The 14,739-nt window shown below is 41.6% G+C and overlaps 1 protein-coding gene across 1 annotated transcript in view; it reads right to left on the minus strand.

Moving 5' to 3' along the window:
* Nucleotides 1–1,305: 1,305 nt before the first annotated feature.
* The window catches only part of LOC115090683 (poly(U)-specific endoribonuclease-like), a 158,455-nt gene continuing 145,021 nt past the window's right edge, over nucleotides 1,306–14,739 (minus strand). Inside the window, exons 6-7 of the mRNA XM_029600110.1 lie at nucleotides 13,729–13,882; nucleotides 1,306–2,016 (exon numbers count right to left, since the gene is read on the minus strand). Coding sequence (XP_029455970.1) covers nucleotides 1,753–2,016; nucleotides 13,729–13,882 — 418 coding nt within the window. The 3' untranslated portion in view covers nucleotides 1,306–1,752. The remainder of the gene's footprint in view (nucleotides 2,017–13,728; nucleotides 13,883–14,739) is intronic.

Genomic DNA, 14,739 nt, shown 5'->3' on the forward strand with positions numbered 1-14,739 from the left:
GATGGCTTGGACTTTCTAGACCCAAAGAGTTTCTCCATCTTATCGAGTTGAGCACGACGTCCCTTAGGGGTCATCTGGGCGCAAATGCAGCAACCCCGGATTTCATGCGATGACCCCAGGCAGAAGACACATATCTCGTGGGGGTCTGTGATGGACATGGTCCTTGGGCACTGGGGGCATCAACGAAAACCAGAGGCCATGATGAACAAAAAGAACAGCGAGTTGTGACAGCTGGCTGTCAAAGCTGGCGGGCACTGAGGCACCACTGCCACAGGGGAATTGTAATGAAAAGAAACGTATCAAGATGCTGGAAACCTGACTAAGGAATCTATGGGGAAGAACAGAGAGGGACCTGGCATTGAAAGAATGGGGGGGAAAAAAAAAAAAAGAACAGAATATCCGGAAAAAAGTTTTCCAAGGCAATCTTCAAGAAAAAATCCAAAAGCTCACTTAACAGCGAGGCGAAAACTCCGTGGAAAAAAAAAAGAGACTGAGAGACTCCACGTGGATGCATGGTATAGGGCTTGTGGGCATGCTCAGTGCACCTAGTCAAAGTTCCAGAAACTTCGACATAAGTTTTCCGTGCTGGACTCCATCCGATGATGTCACCCATGTGAGGATTATCATTCTGCTTGTCCTAGGAGAAATTACCCTCTCTATGATTATTCTCTCCTTTAGCTAAATAATCTCTCATTTCTAATTCTTCCTTAGAATCCACAAAAAAAATGGTTTTAAACGTTTTAGATGATCCATTTTAAATATGGCTGCAAGTGTTCTTCTAAAATAGTTAAATTTGCTGCCATGCCTCTCCTGGTTAAAACTTTAAAGAGAAAAGAGGTTTAAGGATATTTGAGAGGTACTGGACAGCAAAAGCATAGAACCCCCAAATCTTAGCAGGACTGACCAGGAAAAGAAAGCACTAAATTTAAAAATGAAACAAAAAACAAATGAAAGACAAAAACTTCTTCTGGGAATTATGACAATTTAATATCTTGTTGTTGCATAGATCTATAAAAGGCATGACTACTTTAACCAATAATTGTTTCAAATATTGATTTACTATGTTCATTCTTTTTAAAAGCCTTAATTTAAACAAGAGTACAGCAATATAATATCTTAGTAACAATAAGGCATAGCAAGTTCCTTGTTAAAACAGAAAATTACCTTTAAAGATTGAAATAGAAAAGGCTTTCTTTTTTTAAAAAATAAAGCAAAACAAAAATGAAGAGCTAAACATATTGGTACACACCTTAAGCCAATAAATATATCAACTTCTATATCAATGTCTCTGTTTTTAATAAAAAAAAAAACCCAAACAAATATTAAATTAACTTGAGGGGCTCATTGAAAGGATGTGCCCTGGAAGATTTGGATTCCCAAGCCAGGCTTCTCTTTTTTAAGCCAGCAGGTCTAGAGTTGCTATAGAGGAAGTGTTTACAGATCCTGGAGTCCTGGCTATCACTCACTAGCTTCATGTAAAGTCTAAATTAAGGGTGCATGTGTACCGAGTTCTAGAAAAACCCGTGGTCTTTGGCTGTTGGCCAAAAGACTGTCAACTGAGCTAGATGGCTGCATAGATAGGAGGGAGTTAAAATGAGGGAAAACCCTTAAGTAGTTAATGATAAAGTCTCATGGTACAATTTCTGATTGAGCTGAAAGACAAAAGGAGCAGGTAAAACCCAATTGGGCTAAAAAAAAAATAAAAAATCAGTCTACAGTATGATAAAAAGCAATGAATTGCAAGAGGTGGTTTCAGTACAAGTCCTCATTATTGCTGCTAAGGAGTAGTGGATAGGCTGTCCCAATATATCGCCCATGGCGATAAACCACCATCTGCAATTCATATTCTTCTATCCGCACCAGTTCTCGAGTCACTTTTTCTTGTGATTGCAGAAAGATAATTGTGAAAATTGCAAATTCGAACTCTGGGCTGACACCTATAAATGTGCTTCCCACTGGTTTTACTATGCCCTTCCAACTAAACTGTAGATTTAGAACTTGGTCCTCTTCATCAGGCTGTGGAAAAAGAAAGAGAAATGGCATTAAAAGCCAAGTAAATGTATGCAAAATTACTGCTGTTCTAGGACTTAAATGTCAATAAAACAGTTTCAAAAATACTTAAGTAAAATAAATGCAATTAGGTACTACACACTGCTTATTTAAAATAATTATAAACCACTTAAACCAAACTTTTTGTATTAAGCGGTTAATAATGATACATAAACAGAGTTCATAAACTTAAGTAGAATCCAGAAGCACTTACTAGAAATTATACAGATTTGAATGCTTTAGAAAATAAGTTAGTTTTCAAATGCTTGCTAAACAATTTACATCTGAAATAAGGTACAGATGTAAAAATTATTCCACAAGATAAAGCCTATTAAGGAAAATGTGCAAGCTCGTGTTGCAGCCAATCTACAGGCCGCTACAGTAAGGTTCGCAGGAGAGCGTGTGAGCGCCCGCTCTCCCGGCGCGCGCACAGGCCAGTGTCCTGTGTGCGCGATTCAGTAAATCAAAATATTTAAATTAGGGCCCATGGTAAAAAGAGGCGCTAGGGACACTAGTGCGTCCCTAGCGCCTCTTTTTCGACAGGAGCGGCAGCTGTCAGCGGGTTTGACAGCCGACGCTCAATTTTGCCGGCGTCTGTTCTCGAGCCAGCTGACAGCCTCGGGTTCGGAAACCAGACGCCGGCAAAATTGAGTGCCCGGTTTTTACTTACTGTATCGTGCGGGAATGACTAATAGGGCCATCAACATGCATTTGCATGTTGCGGGCGATATTAATCTCGGGGGGGTTGGAAGCACGTTTTCGACGCGCTATGACCCCTTACTGAATAAGGGTTAAAACTAGCGCATTGAAAATGCGCATCCAAATGCCGGTTAACAGTGCGCTCCACCGGAGCGCACTGTACTGTATCGGCCTGTTAGTTTGCTTAAAGGGTGGTACTACTAGCTATAAAGAATCTGAAGATCAAAGTTGTCCAGTAGGTTGATACAAAGATAACAGACTAGCTAAGTAAGAAGGACTACCTCGTTTAAATGCTTTAAAAACTACAACCAATTTCTTAATTTGAATAAAATGAGCAACTGGCAACCAACGTTACTTAATTATGTACCAATTATACAGAAAGTTTTCTGAGAATGAACATGGCAAAGTAGTAAGCAGAATCATAGGCAAGATATCAAGTGTCAATATAGTGACTTATCTATAATGTAGCCCTATATTAAAGTTTAATGCTATTATATATGTTGAAAATATGGAAAAATACAATAAAAGTTTCTCAAAACTGAGACAGATTGTATGTAATTTAACACATCCCATAAAATACCAAGATATAAGAGAAGCCATTTGTTAGGCTCCAGCTGCCTCCATGTGCTAAGCCCCTCACCTCTGATTTAATGCAACTTCGAAGTAGCCGCCGGCAGCATGCTGTTCCAAGGACCCAGGATGGAACTTCCTGTAAACCTGGATGGCCTTTATAGGTCCCCTAGCCGGGACTTCCTGTAGCGCTGGCTGATGTCATATCCTCCAGGAATATATAAGGAAGTCTCTTGCAAACAGTTGGCGCCTTGGCAACAGGTCTCCTGAATAGTCTGCTCCTTAGTATGTGATACTAATTTGTGTTTTCTGCCTTTGTCTTCCTGGCTTTGATTCTGGTTCTGGACCAGACTTCTGCTTTCTTGCTGCCTGCCATGACCTTGGCCCACCTTCTGGAACCCTCTGCTCGCTGGCTGCCCTGTCCTGTACTCAGATCCGGACTCTCTTTTCTGCCGTGCACTGAGAACAACCTAAGCCCTGATGACCGTCTGCACCAAGGGCTCAACCTGAGGGAACAACAGCCGGTACAGGTGAAGCCCTCATTTATTCCTCCCAGGAACTTCTACCGGTTGTCAGGGTAGCCAAAAGAGTTTGTCTGTGCAGTGCATTCCACTCTCTCCACATTGGGGTCCACATCGCCATAGTCTGAATGGCTCCCGGAGTGGCCAGAGAGCTGATTCCCTAACAGTTTGCTGAGGCCATGGACCTGGCAGAACTGGCCGCTCTCCATGCCATCCCTGGTATGGCACAGTGCATCCAAAAGCAGCAAAACATGTTGGACCAGGTGACTGGGGTTTTTGAAAGTCTTGCAGCCTGAATGAATGCTTTCTCCGTATAGTCAACACCCCCCGGCACCCACACCTCCAGCTGCGCCATTACCACAGCTACCTTCGCCACCAAGGGTCATCGGCGATCCCTGAGAATGTCGGGGCTTGAATAATCAGTGCCATTTGCACTTCACCTTATGAATGGCCCTATTCCTGACAGACAAGACCAAGGTGACTTTTATTCTATCTTTGCTGGGAGGACCTGCCTTAGCCTGGGTCTCACCATTGTGGGAATGGGAGGACCCAATCTTGGAAAACCTAGACCACTTCCCTCCACAAATTCTGGTTTATCTTTGATGAACCAGGCCAGCTCACCAAAGATAAGTCGGCTACGGCCAATCTCCTCCAAATCTGTTAAGGTTCCTAAACTGTTGGCGAGTATGCCATTCAATTCCAGACCCTGGCTTCTCTGAGCTGAAGTGAAGAGATGATATTCTGGTAATTTTACGCCAGGACTTATCAGAGGGTTTGAAAGAAGAACTCACTGGGTGAGACCTGCCAAAAGACTTGGAGGGTTTTATTAGACTGGCAATTCGTCTCAACCTCCACTTTTGGGAAAGGGCTAAGGAAAGAAATGAAGCTCAGTGTCTTATATGCCTTGCCCCGCAGTTTCAGCATCTGGTGACTCCTCCCAACTCACCACCGATGCCAAAGTCCCATGGGCCCATGCTGCTGGACTGTCTCCTACTGTCACCAGAAAAGCGTCGGCACAAGGGACTTCTGAATATTTGTCTACATTGTGCTAGCTCTAGACCTTATGCAGTCAGCATCCAGCCAAGCTGGGAAACTCCCAGGCCTAGGAATGGTAGTAGAGGCCACCCTAAGTCATCATGGTACCTCTCCCCAACTTCTGCTTCCTGTATATATCCCCTCAGGGAACTTTCAGGTCCATCTTCAAGCTTTTGTGGACACTGGGATCACAGAGAGTTTTATTGACAAAGCTGTGGTCCAGTGTTATTGGATCCCTACTGAACTTCTAGCGACCATCCTCTTGGTGTCCTCATGCATACAGGCCTCCTCCACCAGGAGACCATCCAATTCTACGAACTTCCCAGATTAGTTAACAAGATAATTCTCGGCTATCCTTGGTTAATTATCCATCAACCCTGCTTTGACTGGGCATCTCTACAGCTGGCTAGCTGGGACGCTACCTGCCAGGATCAATTTCTGATTCAACTCTAACCTCCTGCTTTACAGATGAAGTGTGTATGTCCTAAGATGCCTGACCAGTATGCAGAGTTCAATGACGTTTTCAGCCAATAGCAGGCTCATGTTCTACCTCTGCACAGGGTCTACGATTGTCCTATAGAACTTCTGCCAGGAAAGGGCCCACTGCGGGGTAGAGTATACCCTCTCTCTGAATTGAAGACCATCGCCATGTCCCAATACATACAAGATAACATGGCCAAGGGCTTTATTCATCCTTCATCCTCTCACACTGGTGCTGAATTTTTCTTCTTGGCCATAAAGAATGGGTCCCTTCAATCATGTATCAATTACCATGACTTGAACATGATTCACAAAGAACAACCTATATCTTTTACCACTGATCACCAAACTATATGATCACCTGAGGGATGCACAAATATTTACCAAATTGGACCTGCAGGGAGCATACAATTTAATTTGCATTCGAAAAGACGTTGAGTGGAAAACCGCTTTCAATACACACAATGGCCACTACGAATATCTTGTTCTGCCATTTGGCTTATGCAATGCGCCTGAAGTTTTCCAGATGATGGTAAATGAGATATTTCAAGACTTGCTACATTCACATGTAATTGTCTATCTGGACAATATACTCGTGCACGCTAGACCTTTGGACAGCACTACATGCATGTCCGGCAAGCGTTACACTATCTATGACAACCTCCGCTATATGCCAAGCTAGAAAAATGTTCCTTTGAGCAGAAAGAACTCTTTCCTGCGGAATATCGTCTCTGTGACTGAACTCGGATGGATCTTGGAAAATTGAATGTGATTCTGCACTGGCCCCAGCCAGTGGAACTCAAGGCACTACAACAGTTCTTGGGCTTTTCCAATTATTACTGCCTAGTTGTCCATTACCACTCCTTGCTGGCGGCTCTGCTCACGGCCCTAAGAAGGGAGCTGACCCCAGATCTGGAAGCAGGAAGCCCTCCAAGCTTTCAAATGCCTCAAACAGGAATTTATATGCATGATCCTTGTCTTAGCCATCCAGACCTCACTGAGCTGTTCATCCTAGAGGTTGACGTCCCACCTGGAGTAGGCGCAATCTTGCCACAACATGACCCCCAGGTTGCCCTGATAACCTGTGCCTTCTTCTCTAGAAAATTCTCCCCGGCGGACAGAAACTACACCATCGGCAACTGAGAACTGCTAGCAGTTAAGTTAGCCCTCAAAAAGTGGTACCAACTGTTGGAAGGCGTCCGAAATCCAGTAACGATTTACACAGACCATAAAAACCTTAAATACTTGGCACAGGCCCAACGACTGAATCCCCAACAGGCCAGTTGGTCCCTATTCTTTAATCGCTTTGGATTTTGAACTGAGCTATCAACCAGCAGACAAGAACTAACACGCTGACACCCTGTCCTGCTCTTTCGAGGAGGAGAACCTCCTGGACTCACCCCCCCTCCCCCCCCCGAAGGCCAATATTTATCCAGCCAGGATCTGGTTTGAGGCTTCTGTGACCATACCTTCAGGGAATAATAAAACAGGAGGGTAGGTTGTCTAAGAAAGCTGTTTAGGCAATAATGTAGATTAGACACCAAGGAATGTCCAAGTTAGATCTTTATTTAAGAGCAGACGTATATTTTGTACTGGTGTCCGACTCAGGCCAAGTTTCGCCCCACCAGGGGCTGCCTCAGGGGCTAAAATTAACAAATAAATAAACAAACATGAATAATGCTGGACATACATAAATCAAATTAAAACATAATTTAAAATCATAACAAATATCTAAAAAAGGTAACACATGAATAGATTAAAATCACAAACACTTAGGGGCGGATTTTCAGAGCCCTGCTCGCCGGTGAGCCTATTTTACATAGGCCTACCGGCGCGCGCAGAGCCCCGGGACTCGCGTAAGTCCCGGGGTTCTCCGAGGGGGGCGTGTCGGGGGCGGGCGCGGTCGTCGCGGCGTTTAGGGGGCGTGTTGGCAGCGTTTTGGGGGCGGGTACGGGGGCGTGGCTACGGCCCGGGGCGGTCCGGGGGCGTGGCCGTGCCCTCCGTACCCGCCCCCAGGTCGCGTCCCGGCGCGCAACAGGCCCGCTGGCGCGTGGGGATTTACTTCTCCCTCCGGGAGGCGTAAATCCCCGGAGAAAGGTAAGGGGGGGGGTGTAGACAGGGCCGGGCGGGTGGGTTAGGTAGAGGAAGGGAGGGGAAGGTGAGGGGAGGGCGTTAGAGGATTCCCTCCGAGGCCGCTCCGATTTCGGAGCGGCCTTGGAGGGAACGGGGGTAGGCTGTGCGGCTCGGCGCGCGCCGGCTATACAAAATCGATAGCCTTGCGTGCGCCGATCCTGGATTTTAGCGGATACGCGCGGCTCCGCGCGTATCTACTAAAATCCAGCGTACTTTTGTTGGCGCCTGGAGCTCCAACAAAAGTACGCCTATTCGCGGTATTTGAAAATCTACCCCTTAGTGAGTAACAAATATGATTTCATCATTTTACCTGTATATAGACGATCATTAAATGAACCAGAGAATATGTTTAGCTTAAGTGCGCCCAAATTTACACACTCTTTTAGTCTGTAAAAAATTGAGAAATTACAGAAAAAGGAAATCTAATAGACATACAAGCATTTAATTAGTATGTAACAATAGAAAATGGTAGTGTGGGACTAGTGCAGCTATAAAATCTGTGAAAAATTATAAGAGCATACTCAAATACAACTACTAAATAACTGAATATTAATTTTGATTTAACACTAGGGTAAGCTGTAAGTCTTGAATAAAAACAATAATTAATTGACTATATTCCAAAACTAAGCTTGCTGAATCAGTAATATGCATAAAATAATTTTTTATAGCAATAAGATTATTGTCTCAACTCAGTTCCCATAAAGAAGCATTTTAACTACACTATTTAAAAAAATTATACATAACTCGCCGCTAAATCAATATATTTGCATACAAACATTGCACCAAAAAACTAAACCAAAACTGTCGGCATTTAAAAGGCTATTTGAAAGCATGTGAAGCGCGGATGTAAATTTAGAAATATGTAGGCTTTGTATTTTACTTGTACGGGCACAGAGAGAAGCCGTAATTGAAAAAAACATTTAAAATGAATTACTTTTACAACTTTTTAAATCTATTAGGAAATATATTCGCTAAATATAAATCATATGTATCGATGTGAGCAATACACAAAACCCTATGTGAACGCTGGTGAAAATATAAAACCGCTGGCGGTTCCATACACGGAGGGGAATTATAAAAATACTATTAAACGCCGAGCTTACTTTGAAAGCAAATCAGCAATTTATACTTACAACATTATAAACATTTAAAAGACCAGCGAGCGTTTCCATACTTTCTGGTCCTTGTTATTCGAGAGCAGAGATTGAATTGCTGTATCGTCACATTTGTGTAAGTATAAATTGCTGATTTGCTTTCAAAGTAAGCTCGGCGTTTAATAGTATTTTTATAATTCCCCTCCGTGTATGGAACCGCCAGCGGTTTTATGTTTTCACCAGCGTTCACATAGGGTTTTGTGTATTGCTCACATCGATACATATGATTTATATTTAGCGAATATATTTCCTAATAGATTTAAAAAGTTGTAAGTGTAATTCATTTTAAATGTTTTTTTCAATTACGGCTTCTCTCTGTGTCCGTACAAGTAAAATACAAAGCCGGCATATTTCTAAATTTACATCCGTGCTTCACATGCTTTTAAATGCCGACAGTTTTGGTTTAGTTTTTTGGTGCGATTTTTGTATGCAAATATATTGATTTAGCGGCGAGTTATGTATAATATTTTTAAATAGCGTAGTTAAAATGCTTCTTTATGGGAACTGAGTCGAGACAATATTCTTATTGCTATAAAAAATTATTTTATGCATATTACTGATTCAGCAAGCTTAGTTTTGGAATATAGTCAATTATTGTTTTTATTCAAGACTTACAGCTTACCCTAGTGTTAAATCAAAATTAAAATTAATATTCAGTTATTTAGTAGTTGTATTTGAGTATGCTCTTATAATTTTTCACAGATTTTATAGCTGCATTAGTCCCACACTACCATTTTCTATTGTTACATACTAATTAAATGCTTGTATGTCTATTAGATTTCCTTTTTCTGTAATTTCTCAATTTTTTACAGATTAAAAGAGTGTGTAAATTTGGGTGCACTTAAGCTAAACATATTCTCTGGTTCATTTAATGATCGTCTATATACAGGTAAAATGATGAAATCATATTTGTTACTCACTAAGTGTTGTTTGTGATTTTAATCTATTCATGTGTTACCTTTTTTAAATATTTGTTATGATTTTAAATTATGTTTTAATTTGATTTATGTATGTCCAGCATTATTCATGTTGTTTGTTTATTTATTTGTTAATTTTAGCCCCTGAGGCAGCCCCTGGTGGGGCGAAACTCGACCTGAGTCAGGCACAAGTACAAAATATACGTCTGCTCTTAAATAAAGATCTAACTTGGACATTCCTTGGTGTCTAACATACCTTCAGGGAAGACATGGTTCCTTCGTGTCTTCGAGAACAGGTGCTAAAATGGGCCCATGATTCACTCATTGCAGGGTATCCAGGCTTTGTTAGGACCTTAGAACTCCTTATCTGCTACTACTAGTGGCCTCATCTGTACCATTTTAGATCTTGCTGCAAAGACTAGTGTCCAACTTGTGCCACAAATAAGACTCCCAGAGACCAGCCCTGGGGACTACTTTAGCCATTACTGCCTCCCAAGGAATCTTGGACCCACCTGGCTACAGATTTTATCACTGATCTACTGCCATCAGCAGGCAATACTACCAACTGGGTGATAGTCGACAGTTCTCAAAGATGGCCTACTTCATGCCCATCCCAGGACTACCATCAGAACCGAATTAGCCCAACTCTTCATAAATCACTTCTTTTGCCTATATGGCCTCCCCGTTCACAATGTATCTGACCAAAGTGTTCAGTTCAACCATTACTGGCAAAGCTTATGCAAGAAATTTGGTATCAAATTAACAATGAAACCGAACAGACCAAGCAATCACTTAAAACCTTCCTACGGTCCTATGTCAATCAATGACAGGATAACTGGTCCTCATTTCCCCCGTGGGCGGAGGCTTGCCATAACAACCACGTCAACAAGTCCACAGGCTCCTCTCCTTTTCTTTGGTATATGGATGACATCCTTGCATCCAGGTACCACTACTCACTACTGGGGGATGTCCAGTGGCTAATATTAAAGGACAAGAATCTTTGGCATTCTACTCATCAACTCCTAAAACACAGTCAGTGGTATGTTCCAAAACACAAGCAGATAAAAAAAAACATCAGCTTGCCCCACAACTTCAACTGGGGAACTTAACTTGGTTGAGCATTTGCAAACCGAGACTCCATCTGCTGTCCCTCAAATTCACACCAACTTATAGGGAAAAGGTCCCACGAAGCATGAAATAATCTCCTTCATTGAAATGTTCTATTGGTTTCTGGATGTTGCCATTTCTAATGTCAGATTTATATTCATTTATTCTTTTCCTTAGGGATTGACCTGTTTGTCCTATGTAGACAGCAGAGAGACTACAACATGTAGGACTCAGTCACCTGCTCTTCTTCCAATGTAATATACGCCAATACCTGCCAGCAATGTCCCTCTGCTGACTACCTAGGACAAATAGGTCAATCCATAAGGAAAATAATAAATGGACATAAGTCTGACATTAGGGATAGCAACATCCAGAAACCAATAGGAAAGCATTTTAACCTTTTAGTACATTCTCTATATGACCTTAAGGTTGCCATATTCCAACATAAGAACTTCAAGGGAACACTCCAGCGTGAAATTGCTGATTTGAAACTCATCAAAAAAATGTAACCCCATCACCCTAGGACTGTACAGAGACAATGACTTAATACCTTGCTACAACTATCTATGAACTTAACTGTAATCAGATCATTCTGTCTCTTTACACTTATCTCAGTTGTCAGTAGGCTATACTATAATGCTATTAACCCTCTCCACACCTTGTCCTGCCTTCTTTTTGTTCTGTATACATTTTACCCCTCTCGTCTACATCACTTCATGCATCTGATGAAGTGGACACTGATTACTCTGTAAGATGCCACCTGACTCCTATCATTATAGTTCGTTGGATTGAGTATCTAAGGAATCAATGAAATATGCTCGTGTTACCCATGGGTTTAAAAACTCTCCACTAAATAGAAAACACCATAAAATTTCAAGAGATTCTTCTGATGTTTACTGTAACCAAGTTTAGGCAGGAAAAACACACTATTATGATTCCTGTTTGTGATAATTATTGTAACATGCTGTTAAACAGGGATGTAAATATTATTTAAAGAAGTTGACCATTTAAACTACTGAAATTTAAATGGTTAACTGTTTATACATTTAACGGTAGGGTGCAATGTAGTACTGCCAACAAGCATAAACAGACCAATGCAGTACACTGGTTAACCCGTGGTTGGATGTGCTTCTACAACCCCTTATTCAATAAGAGGATTAGTGCGTCGAAAACACACGACCAACTCCCCCCTCCCCCCCACGAAGCTAATAGCTCCAATGACATGTAAATTCATGTTGATGAGGCTATAAGCTATAACCTTCCAATGCACATTCTGTTTTTTGGCACTGTATTCTATTGAACAATGTATTGGGGATGATTTTCCCCCCTGTTGGCTTTGTTTAGTTATATATGTTTTCTGCAATTAAACAGATTAAAATAAATAAATAAATAAATAAATGTGCACCAGATGTGCACAGTTTTACTCTCAGAAATTAACGCCTGCCCCGGAGGAGGCGTTAAGTTCTGAGAAGCCCTAAAGTTGACAGAAAAGCAGAAAATACTGCTTTTCTGTAGTTTCTCTGACTTAACATTGTGGCGATTTTAAGTTGGACAAACAGAAAAAGAAGTAGGTAAAAAAAATAATAATAGGGACACAATTAATAAGCATCCATTTTCCTAACCTGTGGCAGCCACCTCTCCTGGGTGCCCGCTGCCGAGGCGGTGCTAGGGACGCACAATTTCCCCTAGTGCCTCCTTTTTACCGTGGCAGCCCATTTGCATTTTGTATTGGGCGCCCCAGAGAGGTCGATTGGTACGCGTTAGGAGAGCAGGCACTCAATCATGAGCGCCCCATTTTCCACGCGCCGATATTGCTACAGCCTGAAAAACAGATAACCCTCCCCCATCTCTTCCTTTCCTCTATATGATACACCCTTCCTTCCGCCTACAGACCCTTTCTTTGCTACTTTCTCGGAAGTGGAGACTGAAAGTGGGAGTGTGTTTCAGTCTCTATCCCACACATCTCTACAGTCTTTCACTTCCTTCAACATAGTCCAGTCTCAGACTGACCCCTTCTCCAACAGATCAGCGGAGAAGGGGGAGAGGAAGGTGGAACGAGAGTTGCTGTGGGGATTAGGTTGCATATTAAATAGTTAATTTGAAACAATAAGACTTTACTTATTGTTTAAGCATTTAATTCGTTACATTCCTGTTAAATATTCTGAACTATTTTTGGCCCCCGTTTTATTTTCTTAAAATTTGCTGTTACCATTTTCAGCAATCTTACATTGAAATGAAACATATTAAAATAAGAAAAGGAAGGTGAAATCCTCTGACTTTTAAATATGCAAAAACAACAGACTACAGAGTCACATACAGGGTAAGTTGCTAAAATCTATAGACTTCTGTAGGAAGCCACGTTAAATTCTAAAGATAGCTGTGGGGAGTCTACAGGCAGATCCAAGAAAGTGAGAAAAGCTAGCTTTTTAAGATGTCTGTATTACCCACTAATGATTCTTCAACTGGATTTGTGCATATCCTGATATATCAGATTGATACATCATAAACTAATAGTAGAATCCAGGAAGTTCATTTAATAATCAGATTAAACAGAATTCAGAACAGGGAGTTCCATGGAAGAAAAAAAGCAAAACACCTGTGAAGTTATAGATTTTAAACCAGTAATGTCACCTAGTGTCTGAAGTCCAAACTTTTCCAAAAAAGGGGCCTATTCTCCCGTTTTTGAGGCTAGAAAGATGGCCATGTGATTAGCTAGTCAGGCTGATCAGTGAATACAAATATTTGCTATTCAAATCCGGAACAGGGGTTTGTTGAGAGGCTGATTAGCTGTAAATTGGATGCAAAAGCATATTAATCAGCAATTCAGGTCAGCTCCTTTTTGAAATGCAAAATTTATTTACTTTCTTATTTCCTTATATATGAGTCATTGTCACTTTTCCAAAATGGATGAATATTATCTTCACTTCAGATGCTCTATACTAGCAAGCAATAAATGTCTGGTGAAAACAGAATATTATATGTCAGTCTATTATGATGCAGAATTCTCACCCACCATTCTAGGCCTTGATTAAAATTTACAGTAATTCTTGAGACATTTCTTACCCTGCTTTTGTACTGTCTGGCTACATAGCCCTTGTAGTCGATGTGATTAAGTTTCTCCTGCAGGTAAAATTGAACCCAGTTATGAAAACCCATGATCTCTTTTCCACGTTTGGACTCTCCTACAAATACATGTTCAAATCCACATGAATCTCTCCTGCAATGAAAACAATATACAGCACAACATAAAACAATGTAGAAGTACATAAAGCAATAGGTAAGGATGTTATAACTGCTGCATACAATTTTCAAAAAGGAAAGTGGCTAGGTTTTCGGATGAAATCTAGCTGGCTAAAATATGTCTGGCTAGATTTAGTCTGCTCAATCTTAGGCATGTAAACAGCTAATTGGCTAATCCCTTCCCCCCAAGGTTGGCAATTCTGCCTCCATCTGCAATTAAAAAAAAACCAAAAAACTCAGCTACCCTGATTTTCCCCACCCCAACCAGATTTTAAAAAAAGTTAAATCTCTTCCCAAGTAAAAATCAAAATAAAATACATGGTGACCTGATTTCCTCCCCCGTTCCCCCTCCCCTCTTCCTGTACCTCCATATTCTCAAGCTTCCCTTCCCTTGAAAAATGCCTGGTGTCAGTGTAATACTTTCTTGGAGGCACAGCACAGTTTCCATCATATATATCCCTGTGATAAAAGCACAAGCGGTTTACAGCCTGCCAGAGGCCAAACACAAGCAGGACAGACCCTGGCTCTTCTTCACACAATTATTCTTCACAGCAATAAACAAAGTTCAAACTGCATACCTTACAGTACTTCACAAACCCAAGATCACCAAAGCAATATTTAGCTGGAGCTGCCTTCTCCATGTCTTCCCAGGGCCTCCCTTGCTTTCCTCTGAGCCTAAGCTATATTCTTGCTCAGAGGAGCCACCCTGCACCCAGAATGCTTTGCCTTAAGGTGGACCAGGACCAGAGTTCTGGGACCAGTTCTATAAGGTGTTCTGAGGATTTCTCTGGCATACTCTGCTATATACCCTCTCCCTCAGCTCAACTTTATTAG

The sequence above is a fragment of the Rhinatrema bivittatum genome, chromosome 4, assembly GCF_901001135.1.
Source record: "Rhinatrema bivittatum chromosome 4, aRhiBiv1.1, whole genome shotgun sequence".
In the NCBI taxonomy this organism is placed as follows: domain Eukaryota; kingdom Metazoa; phylum Chordata; class Amphibia; order Gymnophiona; family Rhinatrematidae; genus Rhinatrema; species Rhinatrema bivittatum.